The following is a 26,108-nucleotide window of genomic DNA, read 5'->3' on the forward strand; positions in this document are numbered from 1 at the left end:
AATTGACAAAACTGCATAATCTGTGTTCATCTTCTTTCTTCCTCCCAATTCCCCAAAGACCTGACATGTTGTTTCTGGATACCTACTTTACCGGACAATACCTTAGCCGTCCCATCAGAGGTAGATATTGGGCAGGTTCGATTTGTAGTGTAAGATCGGTGGAACGAGGGGGAAGTACCCCTCCCCCCACCAGGCCAGGTACCTCCGCCAAGATTCACCCAAGGTATAGGTAGTGTGCACTGCGTCGCGAGCAAAGCTCCTCCTGCATGGCATGGCGCTATCCGCCCCCCACCCCTCATCCGAGTGCAACAGACGGAGCTCCCACCCGAACCTCACTTCCTCACAAACACAAACGTGCCCTGCGCAACGCCGTCTTCAACCGACCACCCGCATATACCGGACCTACCTGACCTTGCATACAGCTTACCTACCTAGTACTTACTTACCTAGCCAACCGGACTACCGAATATAAACTCTCCGCAAGCCTCTCCCGCCGACATCCCTCTCTCTCTCCCCTCCCTTCCTTTTCTTACAAATGCCCCCGACTCCCACGCTCCTAACCTCACTCCAAAACTTGCCCCGCCCCGCCATCATTGTCCCGGTCTCGCGCCTTTGGATCTCTGTGCTTACCTACTACCCCGACGACGACAACGACGACTACCCGTCGAGTAGCGATCTACGACACACGACGACGACAACAACAACAACAACAACAACAACAACACCGCCGATTCACAACCGGTGTTCGTCTCTATACGAACAAGATCAACGGACGACGCACTGTCCTGCTGCTCGGAAAAGAAGTCGGCGTCGAGAGAATCACAGACGAAATGGCGGACCGGATTCATCGCGTGACCATGTTCAAGATTGCCGATGAGGGGCAGCAGAAGGAGCTGATTGAGCAGTATAAGATTTTGGGGGGCTCGCATAAGAAGGTGCGTTTCTCTCATTCGTTTCTTTTCCATCTTGTTACTGCGGTCGTATTTTTTCCAGCGAAGTGAGGGACGGGATGAGGATGGGGGCGGAGGGCGAGGCGAGCTTCTGTCCATCGGATCCCGGCACCCGGATGTCCGGCCCCACCGCAGCTCATTACGCCGACGTCATAATCCGGTTGGACTCTGGAAGACGGGGACAGCGCAGATTTTGGTCGAATTTCCTATGGGGGGTTTGCTATTTCGCTACAGAAGAAAACCTCACTTCATCAGGCTGATGCTAACGAAATACCCCCAGGACGGAAAGCCGTACATCCTCTCCATGGTCGTCGGCCCGGCCGTCGACGACCCGCGCGCCCAGGGCTTCACCATCGTGGCCAAGACCGAGTTCGCCTCGCTCGAGGACATGAAGTACTACGACGACGAGTGCGCCGCCCACGGCGTCCTCAAGTCCTTTGTCAAGGGCAACCTTACCGTTGGCGGCGTCATGTCTGTCTACTTCAAGCCCGAAGCCATTTCCGTTTTGTAGACGTGTCATGCGGCTGGGAGCAGAGCGCTATAGTCTATGGGTCAATGGGAATCCAGAGGGTACCCGGGAGTGGTGTGGGTCAAAGGGAATTCATCAAGAGCTCACCAGAGAAACCGAGGCGATTGTGAGGCAGCTTTTCTGCCCGTGTTTCTCTGGTGTAGAAAACTTCTCTCCAGAAAAATGTCAAATACTCCTTGTTGCCGGTTATGGACAGGTATCAAGCTACTTTGCATACATAGAAATTCCTCCTCCAATCCTGAAACACAATCATGAAATTCCCCCTCCTCTTCGGTTGACCTTTGTTGCCTCGAACCATGTTTTTGACTTTCTTTTTTTTATTCCCCCTAATCGTGCAGAGCTAACGATTGACAACCGACTCTGCGATAAAGAACCACTTACAGCCCAGGATATGAAAAAAGGAAATAACCGCATCACCGACAAATCGACAAGAGAAATACACAACCACACACGCGCACACACTCATATGCTTACGAAGCAGCAGCAACAGCAGGCGCGGAAGCCGGAGCAGTCGCAGGCGCCGTAGTCGAAGCGGCAGTCGTAGCAGCAGTCGTGGCAGCCGCATCGGTAGCGGGAGCAGGGGGCTGCGTCAAATTCCCCTCGGAGAAATTCTTGAGCCCCTCCATCCAGGCGGCGAAGCCCGTCTCGAGCTGGCCGACCATGGTGAAGCGGAGGACCTGGGCCAGGGGCCCGTAAAAGGTCTCCCAGCAGCGGTACTCCGTTCCCTGGCCGTCCTCGGTCTCGAGGAACTCTTGGACGCGCTCCGACTTTAGGACAAAGGGGGGCACGAGGCCGCCCGTCTTCCAGCAGACGCGGTAGCCCTTGCGGCCGCGGTGGACGAGCTGGGTCTCGCCGTTTGCGACGGCGGTGGAGGGGGCGGCGTGGGTGTACTCTTCGAGTTTGGTTACGACGAGGGCCTGCTTTGTGGTTGTCTTTGCCGGGTCGAGCGTCATGTGGACTTCAAAGGTGACGTGGGTGCCCTCGAGGAGGAGTTCGCCCGGCTGGTTTTTGGCGACGGAGGAGTCGGCGAGCATGGGCGGGACGGCGAGCCCGGAGGGGCGGGAGACGGTGGCTTTGGGGACGAAGGTGTTCCAGGCTGGGTAGGTTGCCGGGTTGAGGACGGCGGCGAGGACGGCGGTGGGTTTGGCGGCGATGGGGGTCGCGCAGGCGATTGTGAGGACGGCGCCGATGTCGCCGTGGGACGGGGTCGCGAGGGGAGGGGAGACGGGGGTGGGCGTGAGGGAGGTGGGGATGGAGTCGGTGCCCTTATCGAGGGCTTTGGGGGATTTGGGCTTGAGCTGGTCGGGGATCTGCTTGATCGAGTCCGGGATGGTGATTCTTTGGCGTATGGCCTCCATTGTTGATTACTGTTACTGACGTTGACTGGACTTTCTTCTTCTGGGGGTATCTCTGAGTATATGATGAATGTGACAAAGGACAGATGGATGTCGAAGGGAGGAAGAAGTTTTGCCGGATGGATATTGATGTAAAGATGAAAGGTAAGGAGAGGAAAAGACGGCGAACGGAGAAAGGATGGAACGATGGAGGAGGAGGAGGGGGGGGGGGGGGGGGGTGGGAGGGGGTAAGTAAAAGAGGAATAACACGGGACCTGGAGCACAACTCAACTCAAAAGTAGGGCGAGAAGGCAAAGTAGAGGGCACACAGGTAATAGAAACGGGAGCGATTCAGGTTAGTTGTATCAAATGGATGGGATTGGGCTTTAGACTTCCTGGTTTCGTGAGGAGATGCGCGTCATGGGATGGGGGAGGGATGGATGGATGCCGGCGGAGGAGGAGACGAGAAGGAAGATGAGGGGCTTGACGGTTGGCTGCCCGGGCTGGATGAGGTGTATCCAAGGTGTATCCGTAAGGTGTGTAAGGTGTAGGGGGAGGGCAGAGGGCAGGGGAGGAGGGGGGCTGTGAATCCGTGATCAAACGGTAGTGTCGTGAGCGTGATGTGAAGCTGTGGTATGAGGCTGGCCCGAGCAAACGGTCGGGAAGAGGTGTGGTGTGTCGATGAGTGAGATTTAATGTGTGGTGGTTAGGTGTAGGTTGCCGACGATGATGAGATTGGCGACCGCCGACGGGCGATTTTCAGTGGGAACAACAGAATACCGATGGAGAAAGTTGGGGGTTTGACGGCTGCCGCGGTCCGGATCTGTCCATTTTCGGGTCCAGGCCGCCCCCCTTCAGGTCTACCATCTCTCCCCGCTTTGAGTCCGGGGGACATGGGGGTATCGATGGCTCCACTACGCAGGGATGAGGCGGGATGGAGGGGTCTTTTTTTCGGCGATTACACACGGAGATCCGGATCGGAGATGCTTTCTAAGTGCTTTCACTGATCAGATTGTTAGCTAGTTGAGGGGGCTTCACTTCTTCAGCACATCCTTTTCCGACACTGGACAAAAATGAACATGGCTCAATGGATATCCGAATGAAAGCTCAGAATGGCTTCCAATGAAATTCAAACGCGAAAGGCGGTCTTATGCCCACCCGGCAACTCCTCAGCATGGAAAATACCAGTATATGCCCTGCTCGCGATGGGTCTGACACGTGTAAGTGCAATGGAGAACCAAGCCAACTGGCTGAGGTGGAAAAAAGTAAATAAGCCCCCCCCCCCCCTTTCGCCCAGCTCACCAACCTCAACCGGGAAGTAGCCTGCGCATCTTGCGCATAAATGATCGAAGAACGAGTATCCACCGTTGGGCGCCGATTGTCGTTCGTTGGCAGAAACGGCTTTTCGCAATAAATGTGGAGGAGGGGATATAATAAGGCAGTACTAATTCGATAAGAAGTACTTAGAGCGAAGCCAACGCGCGTGTCCCAGGAAGATGGCTCTGGAAGCTCGAGGCTGAAAGGGTTCGAGCGCTGGACTCGAGTTTCGCCTCGTTTTCGTCCTTGGTCTTTGTTGGCTGATTTGATCCATTGAGTTCCAGGGATAGGGGGGTGGGAATGTGAAATTTCACCAGCCAGAGCAAATGCGAGGTGAAGAAAGTGCCATAGCTCGAACGAAGATGGAGTAATACACAGAAAGGTAGGTATTGGAGAGAGGGGGAAAAGTCAACCCCATCTTCGAACCCAATTATTCCCCTCTCTCAAACCTCCAAGTTCGACGCCCTTTTCCGGTCGTTTCGCTATCGGCCTAGAAAAGCCATAGCGTCCGAGGACGGCAGTCTGAGCCGATAATTTTGACGATTTTGATTCTATATAGACTTCTTCGAAATGTTACTTTAGTTCTATAAAAGTCAGACAAATCCATTTCACTTTACATTCTAAGTAAGGGTCGGAAGATTAAAAATAGTCAGGGTTCGAATTTTATCATCCGTTGAGTCTTCTCAACTCGCAAGCCTCTGCGACAAAATCGTGCTCAATTCGAGGAAATAGGTTTCATACACAGAGACCGCGCGCAAGAACCATTGTCTCGGTTCCAAGTTCCAGATCCCAAATCCCCAAACCCCTCCCCTTTTACATCCCATCCCCCAAGCAACTCACTGGTCGAAGACAAAGTCTCAAAACCACGTCGTCCGCCCACGCGCCCAACCACACAATCGTCACACCGTTGCCACGAGCCGTGTCTCGGCCGCCTGAATGAAATTTCACAAAAAGCACGAGGCAGAAGACGAGTTGTGCGCTCTGTCTGAAGATGAGGCGCGGTGAGTCATATCTTTGATCTCGATAGATGTGGGACAATGGCGGCTGGCCAGGGAGATGAGTATCAAAATTTTCTCTTTTAAGGACTACCTTATGCGACACCGTTGAATTAGTCATTCTAGATGCGAGATTCGCATCGCAAGACGTACATACCCCCAAATCAGAACCGGCGGAGACAAGCTGCGTATCTCTTGTCATTAGGCGCATCCACCCAAACCCGCTCATGTCGGATCCATGGGAATGCTACTTGTGATGGATGCTATCAATGCTATTGACCCGCATGACGTATCACAAGAAGCACGAAAAGTATTTGATAGTGAACAGTCTGTCTTTTGTCGAAACTTTGAACCGCCTTGAAGGAGGCGAAAACTACTTTACATACACCAGAAAGTTCCTAAGCCATGATGCAGTTGGACGCTTGCGACCAAGTCTGCCCGAAATGCTTACGAGAATAAGAGCGCATAGGAGCGCGAAAGCACAATACCTCCATATTCCTTAGCCGATGCCCCCCCGGTTGACGCCTTGTAACTCCCTGAAAGAAGCAGATCCTGGTTTTCCGATTCCCTGAAATTGGATATCCCCATGAAGCTATATGAGCGTGTTGGACAATGCGTTGACAATGAACTTTAGGCTGTGCGACCGTGAACCGCAGCCGAGGCGGCGGAGCGACCAGAGCGAACACTGGCCATGTCGCTCATCTCGGTGCCATCGTGATCGTTGCCTTCTTGCTGCAGGCGTGTCTTATTGGCTTGCTGCGCATGACCAGTGAGAAGGGTGATGGATCTGGGGTCCTTCTCCCAAGTAAAGACGGCGGCGACCACCATAATGGCGCAGGCGCTGATCATGAAGATTGTCTGGTCTCTGAAGGAGTCGGCGTAGACATGCTTGACAAGGTTCAAGAGGTGCGAGTCCCATTCGGAAGATGTGGTGGGAGAGTGGGCCAGAGTCTCGCGTTCAGCCGGAGAAAGACGATCGCTGAGAACCTCCAAGCGCGTGTTGAACAGAGCAGTGCAGATGGCGACGCCAAGACAGCCGCCGAGGGCGCGAGCTTGAGCGAGAATACCTTGGGCGACGGCGTGTTCCTTGGTCGATTCCGCTTCGACGCCGGAGAGAATGGTCGTGGAGCCGAAGTTGAGGCCGACGCCCAGTCCAAAGATGAGGGTGAATCCGTACGCAGGAGCAAAGTCCGCCTGAGCGTCGACGACCATAAGCATGAGACTGATACCGAGGACTTGCGCAATCGAAGCGACAGTCATGACGAGAGCCACCTTGTTCGATTTGGAGTTCACCGCTCCAGCAACGAAAGATCCGACTGCGCAGGCTCCAAGCATAGGCAACAGGTACATGCCGGACTTGAGAGGGCTCTCCTGCGCAATCACCTGCATGCGTTCCGGGATAATGACTGTAAGGGCGACATACGGGAGTCCGGTGAGGAAGGTAACAGCCAAGCCGCACATGAAAGGTCTGCGTCGAGCGAGGTGTACTGGAAAGACAGGCTCTGGGTGCGAGCATCGCAGATGATCGGTTAAGAGGCAGCGCGTTCGGTAAAGGTAGTTCTCGAAGATGCCGAAGATGGCCCAGCAGGATCCAGAGCACACAAACATGACAATGACGGTCCAGTGGGCCCAACCGTAGTATGCGTATCCACCACGCTCGATAGCGACAACGAGGAAAACTGATCCAAAGAAGAGAGTGATCATACCAACCACGTCAAGCTTTTTGAACGCCGTCCAAGAGTACAGCTTGAAGGCGTTTCGGTCTTTGGGGTAGGCCAAGGCGAGGCAGGCCACGGCGAACAGTCCGATGGGGATGTTGAGTCCAAAGATCCAGCGCCAAGTGATCTTGGAGACAATGACACCGCCCAAGATGGGGCCAAGAAGGAAAGCCGCGGCGAGAGTGATTCCGATGATGCCTCCCATCAGAGCTGGGTTGTGGGCAGGGCCTTGCTCGAGCAGGCAGGTCTGGGCGAGGCTGTATAAGCCCGAGCCCCCGACGCCCTGAAAGGCGCGGCCAATGATCAAGAGAGTCATGCTGTTCGCGCCAGCACACAGAGCCGAGAAGAGAATGAAGACCGCCCAGCTGTAGAAGAGCATGGCTCGGCGACCGTAAATGTCACTGCACTTGGCAATTCCGACAGCGCAGCCCATGTAGGTGAGAAGGTAGACGAGAAGGACGAAGGATGCGTGATGGTAATCGCCAATCTCCTCAGAGATGGCGATAAGGGAGGTAGCGATGATGGAAGTATCGAGCGTAGCGAGGAACAGGCCCACGAGAAGGCTACTTGGTCAGCTAGGTTCGCGAGTATGCTGCAATTTCCTTACCTGATGACGATCAAGATCTTCTCAATCTTGTGATGGCGAAGGCTCGCAGCAGAGTACTCAGCACCGCGGCGGCGAGGAGTAAAGTTCTCGACAGCGAAGCCAGCTGTGTCGCCCAGAGACGGGTTGGGATAGGAGAGCTGGTCAGCCATCTCGCGACGAGGAGGAGACTGGGCGGCCATTGATGCAATGGTCTCGACGATGGATGACGGCGGTTTTTGTTGTCGTGGGAGCGGAATGGATCAAAGCTTTGCGATTTTCTTCTTCTCTCAGGGGCAGAAGATGGAAAGATGCCTTCGAATCTTACCGATAGTAATATTCGGAGCTTGATTCCAGCTTGTCCTGAAGAGAGGTATGACGATGAGGCAGATATTTTCTGAAGAGCAGAGGGGAAAAAGAGAGATTGTGTGGGTGTGGTATGGGGAGAGAAGGTGTCTGGGTGGTGGAAACCTGGCCGAGGAAGGTCTCTGAGGATACCTGACTGCTCTCGCCTCGATGGGTTTAAGGGCTGGCTTGCTTTTCCTGATGGATAAGGAAAGAGAACTGGTAACAAGACGGTGCTCGGCCTTGTGCCTGCCTGTCCTTGGGGCCTTTGCAGAGTTGATCGAGGAAGGTAGACGTGGGCCTTGGCTGGTAATTGAACTTTTGGTTACCTCAACGATGCAACAATGAGGCAGGTGGTGTGAGAAGGAGAGGAACACTTTGAGGGTACGTGTGTGCGTGTGTATGTGTGAACACACATCCCCCTTTGGTGTGAGGACTTTTAGCGGCAGCAAGGAGCAAACGAGGTAAGCAGCTGCCCATCCTCTCCAACTTGGACAGTGGCTGCAACACATAGTTATACTGACTGAAGCTCTTTGCCGTCATGTTGACAGTAGAAGAAGGGCATCAAATGCACCTATCCATGATGCCCGAGACAGTGGTTTTCCTAGAGGCTTGCTCATCCAGCCTAGGCCAGGGTGAGAATGAGATTTTCTCTGACAGTTCCACCTTGGGTAGGCGAAGATACGGACAATGACGGGTGCTGTGCCAGGTAGGACAAACAGCTTGAAAGCGTCAAGACTGTGAAGCATAAGTTGTAGTAGTTGTTCGCGTGCCCTGTGCCCTGGCCTCGCTCGGTTGTGGCAACGAAGACACTATGTTCCGAGACAAAGGCTTTCTTGCTTGAGAATGGAGGCCGAGGAAAAGCCAGGGGCAGATTGATGACTGTGCATCCCATCAAAGGGGAGAAGGCAAGCCATTGGTAGGATGCGTCAGGCAAATGTCCCAGTTGCTGGTCTCTCAGAAATGGAAATGCTGCTACTGGGGTGACAGGAACAGGTCCCGTTGTTGTACGAACCCCAAGACTCTTCAGCATTCGAGGCCGTGACATTTCGTAAATAAGCCACTCAAGTCCCCGGCTGGGGTGTGGGAGATATATATCAAGCGACACTGTTTGACTCTGAGCCGGTGCAACAGAAAATCGACTGGCTGTCTCCGGCTGATGCCAGAATCCGACAGTACCACCTTGTGTACATTCAGCTCTCTGCTTTGAGAGTAACAAGACGAAAAGAGAGAGGGAATTGCAGCAGGAAAACGAAGAGCCTACCGGATCTGTGTATCCCCGACCGACCTCCCGTCTGCAACACTAGCTCTGCGCGCCCCATTTGGGACTTTGTGTTCTCAGATGCCTCGTGGTTGAGTCGCCATCGTCCTACCCACTTGGGTAGAAACAGATGCGCAGAGCGCCACTAGCACTCGAATCTGCATTTTCAAACGTTTTCTTTAATCCATCATGTCGAGAAACAGAGTCGAACAAAAGGTTATTCGTTAAGAAGCTTGAGAGAGCTGCGAAGTGAGGTCATGGACCACGCTGCTTAGCCGAACAACTCTTGGTCCGGCCCGTGTGCGACCTCGCCTCGGATTCCCTCAATGGTTGCTGCAGCGCTGGGCGACCATGTTTTCGGTAGCATGTCCTTGTCAAGAACTGGGGAATCTGAGAAGACAGGCATTTTGAAGCGCTTTGGCCTGCCGAGATGGTGTGTATCACAGATCCTAGGGGCCGAACTTCCCTCGTCTTGATTGATGAGGGTTGTACACCTGCTTGTGGAACATGAAGTCGGTCCCAAAATGATTCGATTGGCCAGACTGGGCAAAATGGTCTCGTTGTGTAAACTTCACCGTCAACTCAGCTCCATTTTGATTTGTCGTACAGGCTTTGAGTGTTTCGTCAATCGAAAGGTGCAGCCTCTCCATGGACATTCAGCCACATGAGAGATCCTATGAGATCCCATGAGATGGTTGGATGTGAGTAGGTTTATTGAGCTTGGAAAGGAAAGGAAAGTGACAATGAGAAGAGTGAATGGAGGCGCTTGGGCCATGAAAGATCCCTGACATTGCGTGTGAAGTCGGAACGGAAAAAGCGTTCGGTCCGAGATGCCATTGACTGGCTGGACTTCATCCCAGTGGTGGAAATTAGCAAGCCTACGATACCATTGATGTGCCCGACTTACCTTTTCTCTTTGGGCACATATCTATACTTGAAGTCCCAGTTACAAGTCTTCTGAGGCTATTCGACAGGACGAGATGATTATCTATCTTCCCCTATCCGTTCAGATGATGTTTTGCTCTACATCCCCCTTTCAACCACTGTAGAAGTCTGTAGCCAACATGTCTCAAAATGGGTTCCTGCATATGACAACATGCCACACTTACGACAGTGTCGGCCTAGCACATCTTAAGCACCATGGCCCCAGAGATCGGATATCAACTTCTTCGAGAGATCGGTGAAAGGCCAGGCCACTCAGGAGACTGTTGAAACGGAGAGCAACACGAATCTGACATCAAGTGGGCGCCAAGTCTCCGGAATATCGGACCTCCATCTGTACGGCCGCGTCGGTGAGTACTGCACAATGTCCTCGGGCGAGCTACACTCCTGCCAATGCCACCAACCTTGTTCGACACGTCAACGTCCCCGTCCAACAAAAAGATCAGGAATAGCCGGTTACCTGCTCCATCGTGGTTTGTCAAAGCTCCCCAGTCTTCTTGTCGTCCGAAATCAGATCGTTCGGCCTCTTCTATCCAGTCTCATCCGCTTCTCTTTTTGTACTCGGGCCGAGACCGCGGAGCTGGCGATCCAGGCCCTCCTTGGGATTGGGCACCACCACGAGGAGAAGGGTCGAACTGACTGTGCTATGCACTATCTCTGCCCAGGTCATACCGTCAACTCTCCGTACAGCCCCCAGAGCAGGGCTCGATTGGCAATCAGGAGTCGTGGCAAACCGAGCACGAACATCGTGACAGGTTGGCACTGACTCGGGAGCTATCTTCTGGCCAAATCTCTTCCACCGGTTGTCCTACAACCATAATCAACCACTGGAACACACGCCGACCTGACACTGTATCGATCCAGAGAAGGAATGAGTGCTACCCCCCGTCATCCCCGCTACTATGGAGTCGGAGTATCGGTGCTCCTCAAAAGTTCTGTTTGCAACATGCGGTAAGTAGATGACGCCGATGGGCCATGCCAGTGTCCAGCGGAAGGATTCCAGGATCGATCGTTGTTGCTCTCCTGCGTACACAAGTTTATGTCATGTTGGAGATGTTCTTGCGGTTCTCTGGGGCTGATTGCATGCCAAAGTGGACTGCGCCCCATCCCCGTTCTATTTCAAGGAACTAACTCTATCCTCTTCCCGTCTTCATGGCTTCCCTTGATTTATTCGTCGGTCTAATTGCAAGAAGCCGTTGATATCCGTGGGCTATGCTTTTGGAGAACCACACTCCGAGGAGAGCAGCGCGAGGACGAGCTGTACCGGATGAAGTTGCCCTCATGATCTTGATTCCAATGACCAATATCTTCCATGTCAGACGGTGATTATGTCTACTTCCCTAGGGTTGGCTCAGGATGCCCGAAGAAACAAAGGCCATTGATCACAACGAGTGACGTCCATGCAATCATGTTGACAATCATATCATACAAAGGCTCATTCCTGTACCAAGGGATCGATGCTGACCGCCAGGTCAAGTTCTAAGCTTCATGCCGTATGCTCCCGCTCCCGCATATGAGTGGGATAAGTGGATGGACTTGGCAGTGCCTCTGGCACCAAAGGCAACACGACTTCACCTTCAACTCATATTCACCTTTGAATATCAAGGCCGGGCCCCCTTGGTCGCCCGCCGTCAGGTGTCTGGTGGCAGAAAAGATTTTCAACTACCCAACCTCACCTTGGTTCTTCAGAGATTTCTCTCCTACCCTTTCCATCCTGTTTTTTTCTTTTCAGCCGATTGATAGCCTTTCCTTCTTCTGTACTCATCGATCCAGTCACGAAAGAGACAAAATCCTGTTGTCTGAGCTGCCCTCGTACAGTCAGATCCTTTTCGCGCGTCTCCCTTCCTATCATCTCGTCTGTCGATACTTCCCACTGAAGGCAATACCTTGGTTGGGAATTTCGTCAAGGCGGCCAAGATGGAAGACATTGCCATCGTCGGCATGGCCTGCCGCTTTCCTGGCAACGCGACGTCTCCGGAGAAGCTTTGGGAGATGCTGGTTGCGAAGGAGTCGGCGTGGTCAGAATTCCCCAAGGACCGTCTCAACATCGATGGCTACTATCATCCAAGCGGTGATCGTCAAGGCAGTGTACGTCTTCATCTCATCTTGTCCGGTTTATTTTGATACATCTCAAGACTAACCTGTTATACCTAGATCTCGTTCCGAGGCGCTCATTTCATCAAGGATGATGTCGCAGCTTTTGATGCGTCGGTGAGTAGCCATCAGCGTCTTCCCGCTATGAAGCATCATCTCTTCTAACTTCCATAGTTTTTCTCAATCATGGCCGAGGACGCCAAGGCAATTGACCCTCAGCAGCGTTTTCTCCTGGAGGTTTCTTACGAGGCACTGGAGAATGGTGTGTTGGCCCCCGATCTCTCGAATGATTTTGTGCTAATCTGAAATAGCCGGTCTTCGTATGGAAGACCTCAAAGGCAGCCCAACAGCTGTATATGTGGGGTCGTTCGTAAAGGGTTCGTCAATACTCTGCTGCTTTCTCATCTTGCCCTACTGATTGTCTCTAGATTATGAACAAATCTGCCTCAGAGATATGGACTGGCAGCCCCAGTATGCCGCCACGGGCACTGGAAATGCCATCATGTCTAACCGCGTGTCCTACACGTACGACTTCAAGGGGCCCAGCATGACGATCGATACTGGCTGTAGTGGAAGTCTTGTTGCAGTTCACCTCGCCGCTCAAGCTCTCCGAGCTGGCGACTGTTCAATGGTAAGACTATTCTATCGCCAATTTTGGAGTTCACAGACTGACTTTTCAAGGCCCTCGCCGCCGGTGCTGGTCTTATCTTCACACCCAACACAATGATGCCCATGACGGCACTCAACTTTCTCAGCCCAGACGGGAAATGTTTCGCCTTCGATTCTCGTGCGAACGGTTACGGTCGCGGGGAAGGCATCGGCTTCGTTGTCTTGAAGAAGCTCTCGGATGCCGTCCGAGACAATGACACGATTCGAGCTGTCATCCGTGGCACCCACGTAAATCAAGACGGCCTGACCACAGGTGAGTATTCCACGTTGCGAGGGAACTGGGGCACAAAATTCTGACGGTTTTACGAGGAATCACTCTTCCGAGCAAGGAGGCCCAAGTGGCCAACATCCGATCCCTCTACTTCAAGCACGACTTGGACATGAATCAGACAGCTTACGTCGAGTGTCACGGGACTGGAACCCAAGCTGGTGACCTGCGCGAGCTAAAGGCCATCTCCGAGACTCTGAGTGACGGAAGGCCGATCGAGAACCCGGTGTTTGTGGGTTCTGTGAAGACAAACATTGGTCATCTTGAGGGGGCCGCTGGGGTCGCTGGCCTGATCAAAGGCGTTCTTACCACCGAAAAGGGCAGGATACCCCCGAACATCAACTTCGAGCAGGGGAACCCCAACATCGACTTTGAGAACTGGAAAGTGAAGGTAGGAGCTCGACACTCTTATCTATGGTTCTCTCAATGTATGCTGATGACTATTGTAGGTTCCTACAGATCTGATCAAGTGGCCCATTCAAGGTGGACGGAGAATCAGCGTCAACTGCTTTGGCTTTGGTGGAACTAACGCCCATGCCGTTCTCGACGAGCCAGCTGCGTATTTTGCCTCACGCGGCATCTCCGCCAACCACAATTCGATTGTCGACAGCAGCCAGTCACACGATGACAACGGAAAAACTGAGATTCAGGTAGCCTTTTCAACTCCTCAGCTCTTCGTCTTCTCTTCGAACGAGCACAAGGGTGTATCTCGCTTGATGGACTCGCACCTTGACCACGCCGAGAAGCTCTCAGATGCTACCCAGAGAGACGCCGATAATTATGCATACACCCTGGGATGTCGTCGCTCGGTGATGGAGTGGAAGGGGTTCGCTGTGGCCAACTCTTTTGCCGATCTAATCGCGAAATTGACGGCCAGAGACGAATCTGGCTTTACTCGATCTAGTCGTGAATCAACGCTGAAGCTCGGCTTCGTCTTCTGTGGCCAGGGTGCTCAATGGGCTCAGATGGGACGCGAGCTCATGTGCTTCGAAGTGTTCCGACAACGCCTTGATGCGGCGACCCAGTACCTCAAGACGATCGATAACGACTTCGACCTCGCCGAAGAAATCATGCAGCCCAAGCCAGAGTCACGCATTCAAGAACCTCAGATTTCACAGCCGGCAACAACAGCAATCCAGGTGGCGCTTGTCGACTTGCTGCGGTCATGCAATATCACTCCCAGCAGCGTCGTTGGTCACTCGTCAGGAGAAATCGCAGCTGCGTACGCGTGCGGTGCCATCGCCAGCGAAGCGGCTTGGGCCTTGGCATACCACCGCGGCCAGAGCGCTGCACTTCTCAGAACCACTTCTCCGTTTCTTCAGGGAGCCATGTGTGCCGTCAGGTTGACCTACTCTGAAACTCAAGCGTACCTCGAGAGTCGACAGAATCCTGGCGATTTGGAGATTGCTTGCATCAACAGTCCGAACTCGATCACAATCTCTGGCGAGCTGGAGGATATTCTACACATGCGAGATGAACTCAAGTCGCGCCGGGTTCTTTGCAAGGTGCTGGATGTGGACATCGCTTACCACTCGAGGCAGATGAAGCTGGTCCAGGAGGATTACATGGAACGCGTTAAGTCCATCCGACCGACAGACACCACTGGCGATATCCCATTCTTCTCGTCCGTACGGGGTAGGGTGTATCCACATACTCTCCTCCAGAAGTTCTATTGGGTCGAGAACTTGGTTTCTCCGGTGCAGTTCGTTTCTGCAGTCAAGTCGATGATGGAATCTCCGAACAGGCCTGATATCTTGATCGAGCTGAGTCCCCATGCAGCGCTGGCATCGGCGCTCTCGGAGATCATGGCCGAGTATAGCCCTGGCAATCAGCCGATGTATCTGTCGCTCATGCAGCGCGAAAAGGACTCTGCGGCCACGACGCTCCAGGTGATTGGAGAGCTTTGGGCTCGTGGCTGCCCTATTGACATGCTCAAGGTCATCTCCAAGTAAGCTGGTCTCTTCTTTACACTTCCTCCATCTTACTAACAGTACTTGACTAGGGGCTCTGACAATCCCACGTACAAGACGCTTGTCGATCTACCATCCTACCCCTGGAATCATTCCAAGACCTTTTGGCACGAGTCGCACACCTGCACCGAGCATCGCTTCCGAAACTTTGGCCGCCAGGACCTGATCGGATCGCCCTCTCCAGATGCCACCACCTTTGAGCCGCGTTGGAGAGGTTTCTTTCGTATCTCCGAGAACCCTTGGATCCAAGACCATCGAGTCCAAAAGACCATTGTGTATCCGGCGGCAGGCATGGTCACCATGGCCCTTGAAGCCGCAAGCCAGCTTTCTCATGGCATGACGGACATTTTGGGATTCCACTTGACTGATCTGAAGATCGAGAGAGCAATGATCATTCCTTCTACGGCTTATGGACTCGAGTACTCGCTTAATCTGAAGCAGTGCTCTGCGAACTTGGAGGCCGAACCAGTGTGGGAATTCTCCATCTATTCAAAGCAAGAAGATGGTCCTTGGATTCGACATGCGGACGGATGCATCAAGATTCGACAGAAGGCTGGAGGTCTCCCTTCACCCGCTACGGGGAACGAGGCCATGTTCAAAAATATTCAAAGTCTTTGCACCACAACAATGCCTCCGCGACAGCTATACGAGATCCTGGATGTCGTCGGTCTCAACTACGGACCTTGCTTCCAGAATGTCGCGTCTATATCGACTCACCAGAACTCCTGTACCAGCAAGATTCGAATTCCCGATACGAAGTCGAAGATGCCAGCAAACTTTGAGTATCCTCATGTTATTCATCCCGCCACGCTGGATGCCATGTTTCAAACTCTCTTTGCCATCGACACCAAGCCAATGGTTCCTTCATCTATCGAAAGCATTTTCGTTTCAGCGAACACCCCTCACGGCGCCGGCTTCGAGTTCACGGGTTTCGCTACGGCCGAAAGGCACGGTCTTCGCGACGCAACTGGTTCTATTGTGATGGTGGCTGATGTCAGTGATTGGGAGACCCCGTCTATTGTTGTTGATGGTTTGCATTTCACTGCCCTGTCGACACCCTCGATTGAGGACGGTGGCTTCATCCCAAATCATCGCAATCTCTGTTCTAATGTCGTGTGGAAAGAGGACTACACCACGACGATGTACGCAGACCTCACCCACATGCTGGAGCTGATGGCTCACAAATACCCGTCTCTATCTGTTCTTCAATGTGGTGGGGATGAGCAGATGGCTCGACATATTCTGGAGACGCTCTCGAATGGCGCCAGGCTTCTCTTAACCCGCTTCACCATTACGGATGCCAATACGCTGTCCACCACGCAGAAGATCTTTGAGAAATCACCGGCTGTCAAAGTCTTGGAGTACCGTAGCTGGGAAGCAGTCAAGGAACACTCTGCTCGCTACAACCTGATCATCGCGGTTAGAGACTCAAGCGTGGATATGATCCAAGCAAGTCAGCTCCTGCTGCAAGATGGCCTTCTGCTCAATGAGGTCTCGCCTCCAATGACCCCGACCACCACCGACTCCTTGTCCGGATTTCAGCAGCTTTCCGATGAGCTCGCTTCGCTCCAAGTGTCTTATGAGCCCGACTTGGACGACGCCATTCGCTGCGACATGCTGGACCAGCATTTCGAGGTTCATCTCTTCGCCGACGCGTTGGACCCTGTTTCATCACCCGAAGTCGTCCTTATCTTGCCCGACAAAGCCGACGCAGCTCTCAATAGCTTTGTCACGTCTCTCAAGGATCTCTTGTCCGACAAAGAATTCAAACTGAGCACTGGCCTCTTGCATGAAGTCGACCCTGCTGGCAAGATCTGTATCGCGCTTCTCGAAGCGTGCGAGTCTTTTGTATATAACTGGACAACCGAGCAGTTCAGTGACTTCCACAACCTTCAGAACACAGCCAAGAGTGTCTTGTGGATCACCCGCGGCGCAAACAGACGTCCTACCATCCCTCAGAACGCCCCTGTCATTGCGCTTGTACGCACGATTTTGTCCGAGGATCCGCAGAAGGCGATTGTCACTCTCGATTTGGCCGAGGCTACCCATCTCACTTCATCTACCCTCCCCAAGGCTGTGTGGTCTGTCCTTGCTTCGATCTTGGCTGGATCAGTGGAGGCGGAGTTTGCGGAAGAGGGAGGCGATCTGTACATCCCCAGACTGATGCCCCAGGAGGAGCTCAACAGAATGATCGAAAATGACTCTCAAATCGAGGTTGTCCAGAAGCCTATTTTTGATCAATCGTCGAGCAAAGACAGCTACAAGATGGCCATTTCTCGGCCGGGCGTTTCAAACGACAACTTCCACTTCGTCAAGACCTCGTATCCTACAAAGCTTGGTCCTCAAGAGGTTGAGATTCAGACTCTCAGTGCAGCCTTGCATCTTTCTGATCTCCACACCGCCATGGGACGAACTGATGAAGATTTCCTGGGCATTGATGTTATGGGAATCGTAAGCAAAGTCGGTCGCGATGTGAGAGATATTCGCTGCGGAGAACAGGTTGTGGCCCTTGCCCCCGACGCCTTCAAGACGGTTCATCGAGTCGACCAGGGATTCGTCAAGCCCGCGCCGCTGCCGTTTGAGTGTTGCCAGTACACCCCAAGTGCCCTCATCGCTGCGTATTATGCGATTTGCGGCGTCGGTAAACTTTCCAAGAAGAAGAAGATTCTGGTCCACGCTGGCGCAAGTTCCTACGGTCAAGCTGCGATTCGAATTGCCACCCTCATCGGCGCCGAGGTTTTTGCGACGGTCCTGGGAAGCGACTCCAATGCCCAGCGTGCAACTCTCGTCAAAGCTCACTCTATTCCGGAGGATCACATCTTCGACGCAAATGGGGAGTCTTTCGTGGCTGATGTTCTCCGATTTGGAACGGTCAACATCGTCTACAATCCCACTCAGGAGCACACTGCCATCAGTTTCAAATGTGTAAAGCCAAGTAAGTCAGCGTGTCTTTCCAACTGGTGCGATGCTAACATCATTTAGCCGGCTGCGTTTTTCAGCTCTCCGACAAAACTGGCAGAGCTGTTAGATCTCCAGTTGTTTCTTCCATGCTGTTCGTACGTTTCGACGTCGCCACCATCATGGAGGATGACCCTGAAATCGTCATGGAACTATTTACCATGGTAGACCAATTTGCCTTTGACTACTTGCGCAAGAGCTCGAGTTTGCAGTGCCAGCCAGTCCACCGGTTCCCCATGTCCAACTTCGAAGGAGCCTTCAAGCAAATCGAGAGAGCGCCCCAGCACGGCCTTGTCACCATGACAGCTGACCGCGGTACCCTCGTTCCTGTAGCCACAGAGATGCGAACCAAGCCGCTTTCTGATGCCATCGACCCCAAAGGCACCTATGTACTTGCTGGCGGTCTAGGAGGCTTAGGAAGGAGCATCGCAAAGCTTCTTACAGACAATGGTGCAAAGAAGCTGGTGTTCTTGTCAAGATCTGGCGGCAATCAAGATGCTCAAGACTTCCTTCATCGTCTCGGCAAGGAAGGTGTCCAAGCCACGGCAGTCGCAGTGGATATCACAGATCTTCAAGCACTCAAGGCACTCGCTCCAACTCTGGGGAAGATCTCTGGAGTTGTTCAGTGCGCTGCAGTCATTCAGGTCCGTACCCTCACTTCCCTTGCCCTGTACCCGAACATATACTGATAGACAGCAGGACGCTCTCTTCGAGAAGATGAGCTTTGCTGACTGGCACGCCGCCTTCGCTCCCAAGGCAATCGGCGCTGTCAACCTCGCAGAAGTCTTCGGCCAAGGCCCCAACCCCGGCCCGGCCAGCCCCGCCGCCCCTTGGTTCCTCTTCCTCTCGAGTGCCTCGGGAATAATCGGCAACCGGGGCCAAGCCAACTACGCGGCGGCCAACGCCGTTCAAGACGCCCTCGCCCAGGCCATCCCTCGCGCCGTCTCCCTGGCTCTCGGTCCTGTCCTCCAGGCCGGGATGCTGGTGGAGGACGAGGAGACCCTGGGGAAGCTCCGCGGTGCTGGGTTCTACGGAATCCGGCACCAGGACTTCCTGACGATGGTCGAGCGGGCCATCACGGGGGAGGTCACCCCCGGCGTTCAGACGAACCCCCAAATCGTCTCGGGCGTCGGAACCGGTGGCCTCATTCGCCAAAACAACCCCGGCGACCCCTTTTGGTCGCGCACAGCGCTCTATTCGTACATGAATATCGTCGACGTGCCGATCTCCTCTCCGGAGGGGGGCCGTGATGGTCCAGGTGAGGCCGACGTCAAGAAGATGCTCGCCGTGTGCTCCGGGGCGGAGGCGGCCGCGGTCATCATCTGCACCGGCCTGGTGCAGTTGATGGCCAAGGCCATGTCCCTCCTCCCGGAGGAGATTGATCCGGAGCGGGCGCCCAGCGCGTACGGCGTCGACTCCCTTGTTGCTGTAGGTGTTCGGAACTAGATTTTCCGCAACGCCGGGGGAGTCGACGTCTCCGTCTTTGAGATCCTCGGAGAGACGTCTGTTCGGGGCCTGGCTGGTGTTGTTGCCAGCAGGGGCAAGTGGTGAGGGGCAAGGGGCCAAGTTCCCCAAGAAGACTGGTGTGTAGCGGTCCGGAATGAAACGAAAAGGACCGGAGTGAGACGACCCGATTCAGTAGAACGGGATTGCGGCTGTCTGTGTGTGAATGGGAGGATACAAATGGGCGGAATGGTGTGTTTTTGTGGGGGACCGGATAGATCAACGCTTTAGAATTTTCTGGGCCGGCTTCGCGTTTTTAATCATTAATTGACTGTTCTATATCCATGCAAATCTGGGTGGAAAGCGAGTGTGTTTCTACTTCTGACAGGTATCACAGTGAGAGGAAGCTGCCAAGTGTTTGTAGCAAACAGCAGTCTCCATCCTGGTTGTCGGAAATGACCTAGGGAATGCCCTTGTATCAAAGAGCGAGCGAGGCATGAGACGCTCATGAATGAGTAATTTGAGTAGGCATCTTCTCCTACCATCCATTGAGCTTGTGAATCAAGGCACGAAGCGAAAGGTAATTGAGATATCTAGGTGTGGTAATGTAGCAAGAACAATTCAAGCCACAGCTTAATGACAACACTACGCACGTCGGTGGCAGATCATATTGAATAACATAACCGCCTTTGGGTAACTTGGTTGAGGAGCGGCGGTAAAGAGCCCTTTCATTGAGGCGAATATGGTCATGCTGTGTTCATTGAAATACAATCATCTACCAGAGGGTAAGGTCGAGGCTTACTAACTGAGGGTGTCTAGGAAGCGAGCATGACGAATGCCCGGCTGGACAAAATTGCAAGGCAGTAATCGGGCTAGACATGTGCCTCAGTCTCCAAACTATAAGGCATCTTGGGTAGGCATGCAGGCTAATGGCATGAGGCTCGCGAATGGCAAGTAACCTAACATGACGAGGAAATTAATGGACAGAACGCGACAGTGTGGTAGAACATCGGGGAGCAAACCAACCGCCTGTGCCTCATGCGAGCCCCGGTGAGACGAGGAAAAACTGGAATGAGCAGAGTCGGTTGCAGCCTGGGGCTGACTGCAAGTATCCGGGTCACCGAGACATGTTCGAGTGAGCTCCAAAGTCGAAGGACTTGAGAGTAGTGAGATTGACTATAAGTCAGGAGCCTCAGTGACTCCTTGAATCATGTGCATACTTATATTAATATGAGAAGGAGCATTCTTTAAAGGAGGCTACCCAGTCCTCGAGTGTTAGTCTGAAGAGCCTCACGACGTCAGGTCTCATCTGCAAGAAGTACCCGAGACATAAATGTTGAAGTCATGGGCACACTGATTGGGTGCCTTGTTCAAACCGGTGAATCAAGACATTCTACTTAGGTCGATACACCAGAGGATGATGGAACAGAAGACCTACACCGAAAATGCTGGGATGGGGCTCTCTAGGCAGTCATGGTAGGATTGGTGGAAGGGGAAAGTGCAATATGCATGCGCGGGCCAAAGTTTGGACCCTTGAGAACACCAGCATCGTACTTTCCCCAAAAGGTAAACACATGGGGGGGTCCCAGTACGTACCTACTCGGTCGGTACGGTTCCTCTTAAAGTATACTGAAAATTTGGCCTGCAGCTGCCACAGTGCCTCAAAGTCCATTGCGCGCTCCAATTAACGCGTCGCGCTATCCCAGGTGACGGACATGACATCAAATACTTCCATTGGAGGAAGCTGCGATAAGATAAGCAAATAGCCACTGCAAGCAGGACCGTGAGAGTCTACCTCTGCCTAAAGGTACCATCTCCTTCATGCGACGGGATGATAATTATTGCAGACCTCGTACATTACCCGACCAACACTCTCGTTTAGCAGACCAGGAAACCAACCCAACAAAGATTGAGAAGGCAGCGACACCTTTGGCCCTTGTCCCCAGTCCTTGGAGCCGAACTGTTCGTCCCTCTTTCTGTCTCTCCGGCAACAATCTTTCCATTTCCATCACAACTCACTCTGCCGACAGAGATCGATTTCTTCCTGACGACTGCACAAGGTACTTCTACCACTTCGGCTCCCGACCCATCTCCGACAGCCTGCTGCAGCACAACATCAACCTCTCCAGCACCCAGCAGATGTTGCAGCACCGCGCCACACACCTTTTGACCTCATCGCCTGCAGCTCGCCTCATTTGAGCGAGGAAAGGGAAACTTCGCCCCGTCACCGCCGTCTTGCCCAGCATCCCACCGACCGACCGACACTGACACTGCGTTTGCGCAACCAACAAATATGGACGACGACCCGGCTGCCACCCAGGCCCGGGACAAGGAGGCACTCAGGAACCTCGCCAACGAAATCCTGGACCTCGAGGGTGAACGAGACTTTCGACAAGCCATCGCCGAATCTCTCGCCGACGGGAACCCGAGAGACTACGAGAACGCTTTTCGAGAATACGAGTCGGCTGCGAAGACGATTGATGACAAGACACTCGAGAAGCAGCGACTGGAACAACGGATTCGGGCAGCTAGGAACTCTGCGCGACAGTCCACTAGAGACGCTACATTCGGAGAAGACGCAAACATGAGAGCGGCTAGGGACCGCTGGGGAGTCGGTACGTGGATATTTTGTTTTGCTGAGTTGTTGAAATGCCTCCCCAAACTGCCCGAGTTTTGTACTTGCGACTTGTTTCGATTCCGGTCTTTGATTCTTCAAGTGAAGAAGTGAGCCATATCACACGAGCGACTAGTATGCTAGTTCTGGAAGTACGGCCTGAAGTCTGACCTATCTATCCATCATTTCGTGGTCATGGCGATCTTGGTGGTCGATGGGAATGACTGTATTGGGTTTGTACTGAAAGGCCTTGTCTTCTGCAATGTTACTTGAGGCAATTGGTCGATTATCAAGATGTTGCCTGAACGAAGGCAAGGAGTTCTCATATCTATGAGGTGGCTGTGCACAGTCTAATGGCATAAGGCAGGCGGTACTCTCAGTGCCGCTCCTGCCTTCCCAAAGCAACCCAGTCATGCCTTGCTCCTGCCTACCTTAAGGTGGTTGACGCCTGACACTTCCTCTTTCCTCTTCCTCCACTTGTTTCCCACGCCTTCCACAGCCTCTGATCATAATTTGAATTTCTCATATTTCACCCCTCATTCCTCCCATCTCTTTACACGAATCTGGAGCTCGATTGAGACCTCCCGCCTTGGGAATACCTGCTTTCCATCATCCTTTTCGTCACCGTCTCAATCATTCCTGACTATCCCTCGCACCTACCCACTGCCAATCATGCTTTTGATCTGAGCATATTTCAGTCTGCTTGATTCATTAGTAGTGTCTTGAGACCCTGATGAGTATCTCTGATACTAACACTCTTCCAGCCAACGTGCCTTACAGACCGTCTTCCGGGTCTCAGAACGCAGTTGCCTCTCAAGGACCGTCGAATAACACTTACGCCATGCCCAACATGGGTTCCGCTCATGCCGGCTCGGCCTCCTGGAACCCCTTTGAACCGCCGCCGCTCAATCTAGGCAGCTCGGAAGGCCATGGAAATCCATTCAACAACAAGAGATCATTCGGCTCCGCCTATGAGTCTCTGGGACAGGCCACCTCAGGCCGCGACAAGTCTCAGCGCACAGCCGATGTGTCTGATGTCATCGACCTTACTGGGTAAGTACAGATTATTTTGCTGCTGGGTTGGGCTTAGGTCCGGGCGTCAAATGACTATCATTTCCCAAGGACTAACGAATCTGGCAGGGACGATGATGATGTACACACCTCGTTCATGTCGCGCTCAAGGCAAGCGGAGGCACAGGAACGAGGTCGTAGAGCCGCTTCGTTGGCACGCGCTTCCCGTCAATTCTCTCAGAATCCTCACAACGCCAGACCTCCTGTGGTGCGTCCTATCCCAGCTATCCCAGGGACATATGGCATCGGATATGCCAACGGCCTACAAAATCCGAACAATGGTATTCCCCAGGGATATGCCAGCCCGAGCTCTTCTTCGAGTTTGACTTCAACCCCTGGCGGAGACTTCATGCCCCGGATTCCTGGTTTTTTCATTGACGATGAAGATATGAACTTTGGTTTCACGCCGGCTAGCCAGATGATGAACCGTCAGCTAGCCGGTCGGAACGGATACCTTTCTGCCAATAGATCTTCTCTCAGCACCTCTGATGTGATCAACAGAGCCAACAACATGAACTTCATGGACCTTACCGACGGCTCCGGAAACCCGCTGGATGCTCGCGTTGTCTCCTTGATGGAGGACATTAACAATGACCCTCGCAGATCCAAAGAGGAAGTGGAGGCACTTCTACGCAACGTGCACGCCGGCATGGATATCCCGGAGGAAGATCGAGAGGGAACTCCTGAAGCTATGAGATACCCGCTTTATTCGCACCAGAGAGTTGCGTTGACGTGGATGAAGCGCCAAGAGAAGGGCACCAACAAGGGAGGTATTTTGGCCGATGACATGGGTCTGGGAAAAACAATCTCTGTTCTCTCCCTCATGGTGTCACAAAAGTCGACCAAGCCAGGATGCAAGGTAAGATTGCTCTTCATCATTCTCAGGCGATGCTAACTCACTCTCACAGACCACTTTGATCGTGGCTCCGCTGTCCCTGATTCGGCAGTGGGAGGATGAGATCAAGAAGAAGCTCAAGAGTGGCCCACCCCATGCCTTGACTGTATACGTCCATCACAGCACTCAGAAGGTCAAAGCCCAAGAATTGATGAAGTACGATGTCGTCCTCACCACCTATGGTACTCTTGTCTCGGACAGGAAGAAATACGCGGCTTGGATCAAGGATTTGAACGGGCGTCAAATGTCGAGCAAGACCGACCCCAATTTGGCCAGCTCTGTCTCCCTGTTCCACCCAGATTACTCAAAGTTCTATCGCATTGTTCTGGACGAGAGCCAACAGATCAAGAATCATAAGGCGCAAGCGGCTATGGCGGCTTCCTACCTGCAGAGCGATTATCGTTGGTGCCTATCTGGCACCCCGATGATGAACGGCGTCGACGAGCTCTTCTCTCTCTACAGATTCCTGAGGATCAAGCCATACAACGACTGGTCTAAGTTCCGCGGCGCTTTTGGAGTGCTCTTTGGGAAGAAAGGCGACCCTCAAGCCCAGGCGATGAGAAACTTGCAGGTTCTCCTCAAGGCGACTCTTTTACGCCGGACCAAGAGCTCGCAAATTGATGGAAAGCCCATTTTGCAACTTCCAGAGAAAACCGAGGAGGTGGTTTACGCAGAGTTGGACGAAGACGAGCGCAAGTTCTACACTGATTTGGAGACCAAGTCGCAGGTTCAGATCAACAAGTACCTGCGAAAGGGCACTCTGGGCAAGCACTACTCTCATGTATTGGTGTTACTTCTCCGCCTCCGCCAGACTTGTTGTCACCCGCATTTGCTTCTCGAAGCAGACGATGCAGTGCCTGAAGTCGATGACGATATGCTCAGTCGCGTCAGAACCTTGTCTATAGCTGTTGTTCAACGCCTCACTGAGAAGTCCCGCGCGCTCGTGAGTGCCGACGCCATCAATGAAGGCTTTGAGTGCCCAATCTGCTACGACATGATGCCCGACCCGACCATTCCACTGCCTTGTGGGCACGAACTCTGTGCCGGCTGTCTCAAGCAGCACGTTGACAATGCTAGGCGGGAGAACATTAGAAATGGCGAAGACGAAGGCCAGGTCAAGTGCGCTGTCTGCAGAGGCACGTTGGACCCGGCGAATGTTATCACTTTTTCGGCGTTCAAGAAGGTATACATGCCTGATGACGCTGCTAGTGGAAGCTCTGAGGATGAAGAGTCTGACGGCTCCGTTTGGAGTAGCGATGATGACGAGGAAGAGGACGAGGACCAGGACCAGGATGACGCCGATGCAGACGACGCCGACAAGAACGGCAATCTCAAAGGCTTCGTCGTTCCTGATGGTTACGCTAACATTAGTGATGATGAGGACGAGCTGTCAGGGTCTCCAGCGCCAAAGCCCAAGGCGACCGAGCCAAAGGAGAAGAAGAAGAAGAAGAAGAAGAAGTCGAAGGGCAAAATGAAGGCTGCGAAGCCCTCAAGCAAGGAGTCGAAAAAGAGACTGAAGAAGATCAAGGGCAGCCAGTTGGCTACGCTTCGAAAGAATGCCAAGAAGAATGCTGGTGCCTGGCAGGACTACACAAAGTATCTGAGTCACCATTGGCTTGCCTCATCCAAGACCAGGGCTTGCGTCGACCTTCTCAAGAAGATTCAGGAAACAGGCGAGAAGACCATTATTTTCTCTCAGTGGACGATGCTTCTGGATCTTTTGCAGGTCGCTATCAGAAAGCAAGGTCTCAACATCAAGCATTGCCGCTACACGGGAGAGATGTCGATGGCACAGCGTGACGACACCGCTTTCACTTTTTCGAACGATCCGAGCATGAAGGTCATGATGGTGTCGCTGCGCGCCGGAAACGCTGGTCTCAACCTTGTCGCGGCTTCGCAGGTCATCATCATGGATCCTTTCTGGAACCCATACATTGAGATGCAAGCTGTCGATAGAGCTCACCGCATCGGCCAGCAAAAGCCTGTAAAGGTACACCGAATCTTGACCCAACAGACGGTTGAAGATCGTATCGTTCAGCTTCAGGAGAAGAAGAGGGCGACTGTGGATGCCGCTTTGGACGAGCGCGAGGGTGCCAAGTTGGCTGGCCTCAGCTTGACTGAACTTCGTTTCCTTTTCAACCTCTGAGGAATT

General features: G+C 53.2%; 6 protein-coding genes across 6 annotated transcripts; 3 read left to right on the forward strand and 3 right to left on the reverse strand.

The window, feature by feature from the left end:
- Positions 1-830: 830 nt before the first annotated feature.
- Positions 831-1,461, forward strand: BDP81DRAFT_444600 (stress responsive A/B barrel domain-containing protein; the record flags this gene model as incomplete). The annotated part of the gene is made up of 2 exons (XM_060591857.1): positions 831-935; positions 1,231-1,461. 2 exons carry the CDS (start codon positions 831-833, stop codon positions 1,459-1,461), a joined length of 336 nt encoding a protein of 111 aa, XP_060452018.1.
- Positions 1,462-1,709: 248 nt separating this feature from the next.
- On the reverse strand, positions 1,710-3,022 carry BDP81DRAFT_13448 (uncharacterized protein). The gene has a single exon (XM_060581774.1). The coding sequence runs from the start codon at positions 2,835-2,837 to the stop codon at positions 1,950-1,952; it is 888 nt and encodes a 295-aa protein (XP_060452019.1). The 5' UTR covers positions 2,838-3,022; the 3' UTR covers positions 1,710-1,949.
- A 2,733-nt stretch (positions 3,023-5,755) lies between these two features.
- Positions 5,756-7,629, reverse strand: BDP81DRAFT_456746 (major facilitator superfamily transporter; the record flags this gene model as incomplete). Its single annotated transcript, XM_060593210.1, has 2 exons — positions 5,756-7,406; positions 7,451-7,629. 2 exons carry the CDS (start codon positions 7,627-7,629, stop codon positions 5,756-5,758), a joined length of 1,830 nt encoding a protein of 609 aa, XP_060452020.1.
- A 4,262-nt stretch (positions 7,630-11,891) lies between these two features.
- On the forward strand, positions 11,892-19,724 carry BDP81DRAFT_401928 (beta-ketoacyl synthase domain-containing protein; the record flags this gene model as incomplete). The annotated part of the gene is made up of 11 exons (XM_060588829.1): positions 11,892-12,062; positions 12,129-12,185; positions 12,243-12,330; positions 12,380-12,445; positions 12,497-12,699; positions 12,750-12,990; positions 13,047-13,396; positions 13,455-14,953; positions 15,008-17,910; positions 17,958-18,577; positions 18,633-19,724. 11 exons carry the CDS (start codon positions 11,892-11,894, stop codon positions 19,377-19,379), a joined length of 6,945 nt encoding a protein of 2,314 aa, XP_060452021.1. The 3' UTR covers positions 19,380-19,724.
- On the reverse strand, positions 19,709-20,608 carry BDP81DRAFT_413913 (uncharacterized protein). Its single transcript, XM_060589315.1, has 2 exons — positions 20,403-20,608; positions 19,709-20,335 (listed from the first exon to the last, which is right to left on the reverse strand). The coding sequence occupies exons 1-2, from the start codon at positions 20,414-20,416 to the stop codon at positions 20,152-20,154; spliced, it is 198 nt and encodes a 65-aa protein (XP_060452022.1). The 5' UTR covers positions 20,417-20,608; the 3' UTR covers positions 19,709-20,151.
- A 2,232-nt stretch (positions 20,609-22,840) lies between these two features.
- BDP81DRAFT_306910 (SNF2 family N-terminal domain-containing protein) lies at positions 22,841-26,102 on the forward strand (the record flags this gene model as incomplete). Its single annotated transcript, XM_060583315.1, has 3 exons — positions 22,841-23,043; positions 23,131-23,920; positions 23,970-26,102. The coding sequence occupies 3 exons, from the start codon at positions 22,841-22,843 to the stop codon at positions 26,100-26,102; spliced, it is 3,126 nt and encodes a 1,041-aa protein (XP_060452023.1).
- Positions 26,103-26,108: the final 6 nt, after the last annotated feature.

The sequence above is a fragment of the Colletotrichum phormii genome, assembly GCF_030913505.1.
Source record: "Colletotrichum phormii strain CBS 102054 chromosome Unknown BDP81scaffold_1, whole genome shotgun sequence".
NCBI lineage: Eukaryota > Fungi > Ascomycota > Sordariomycetes > Glomerellales > Glomerellaceae > Colletotrichum > Colletotrichum phormii.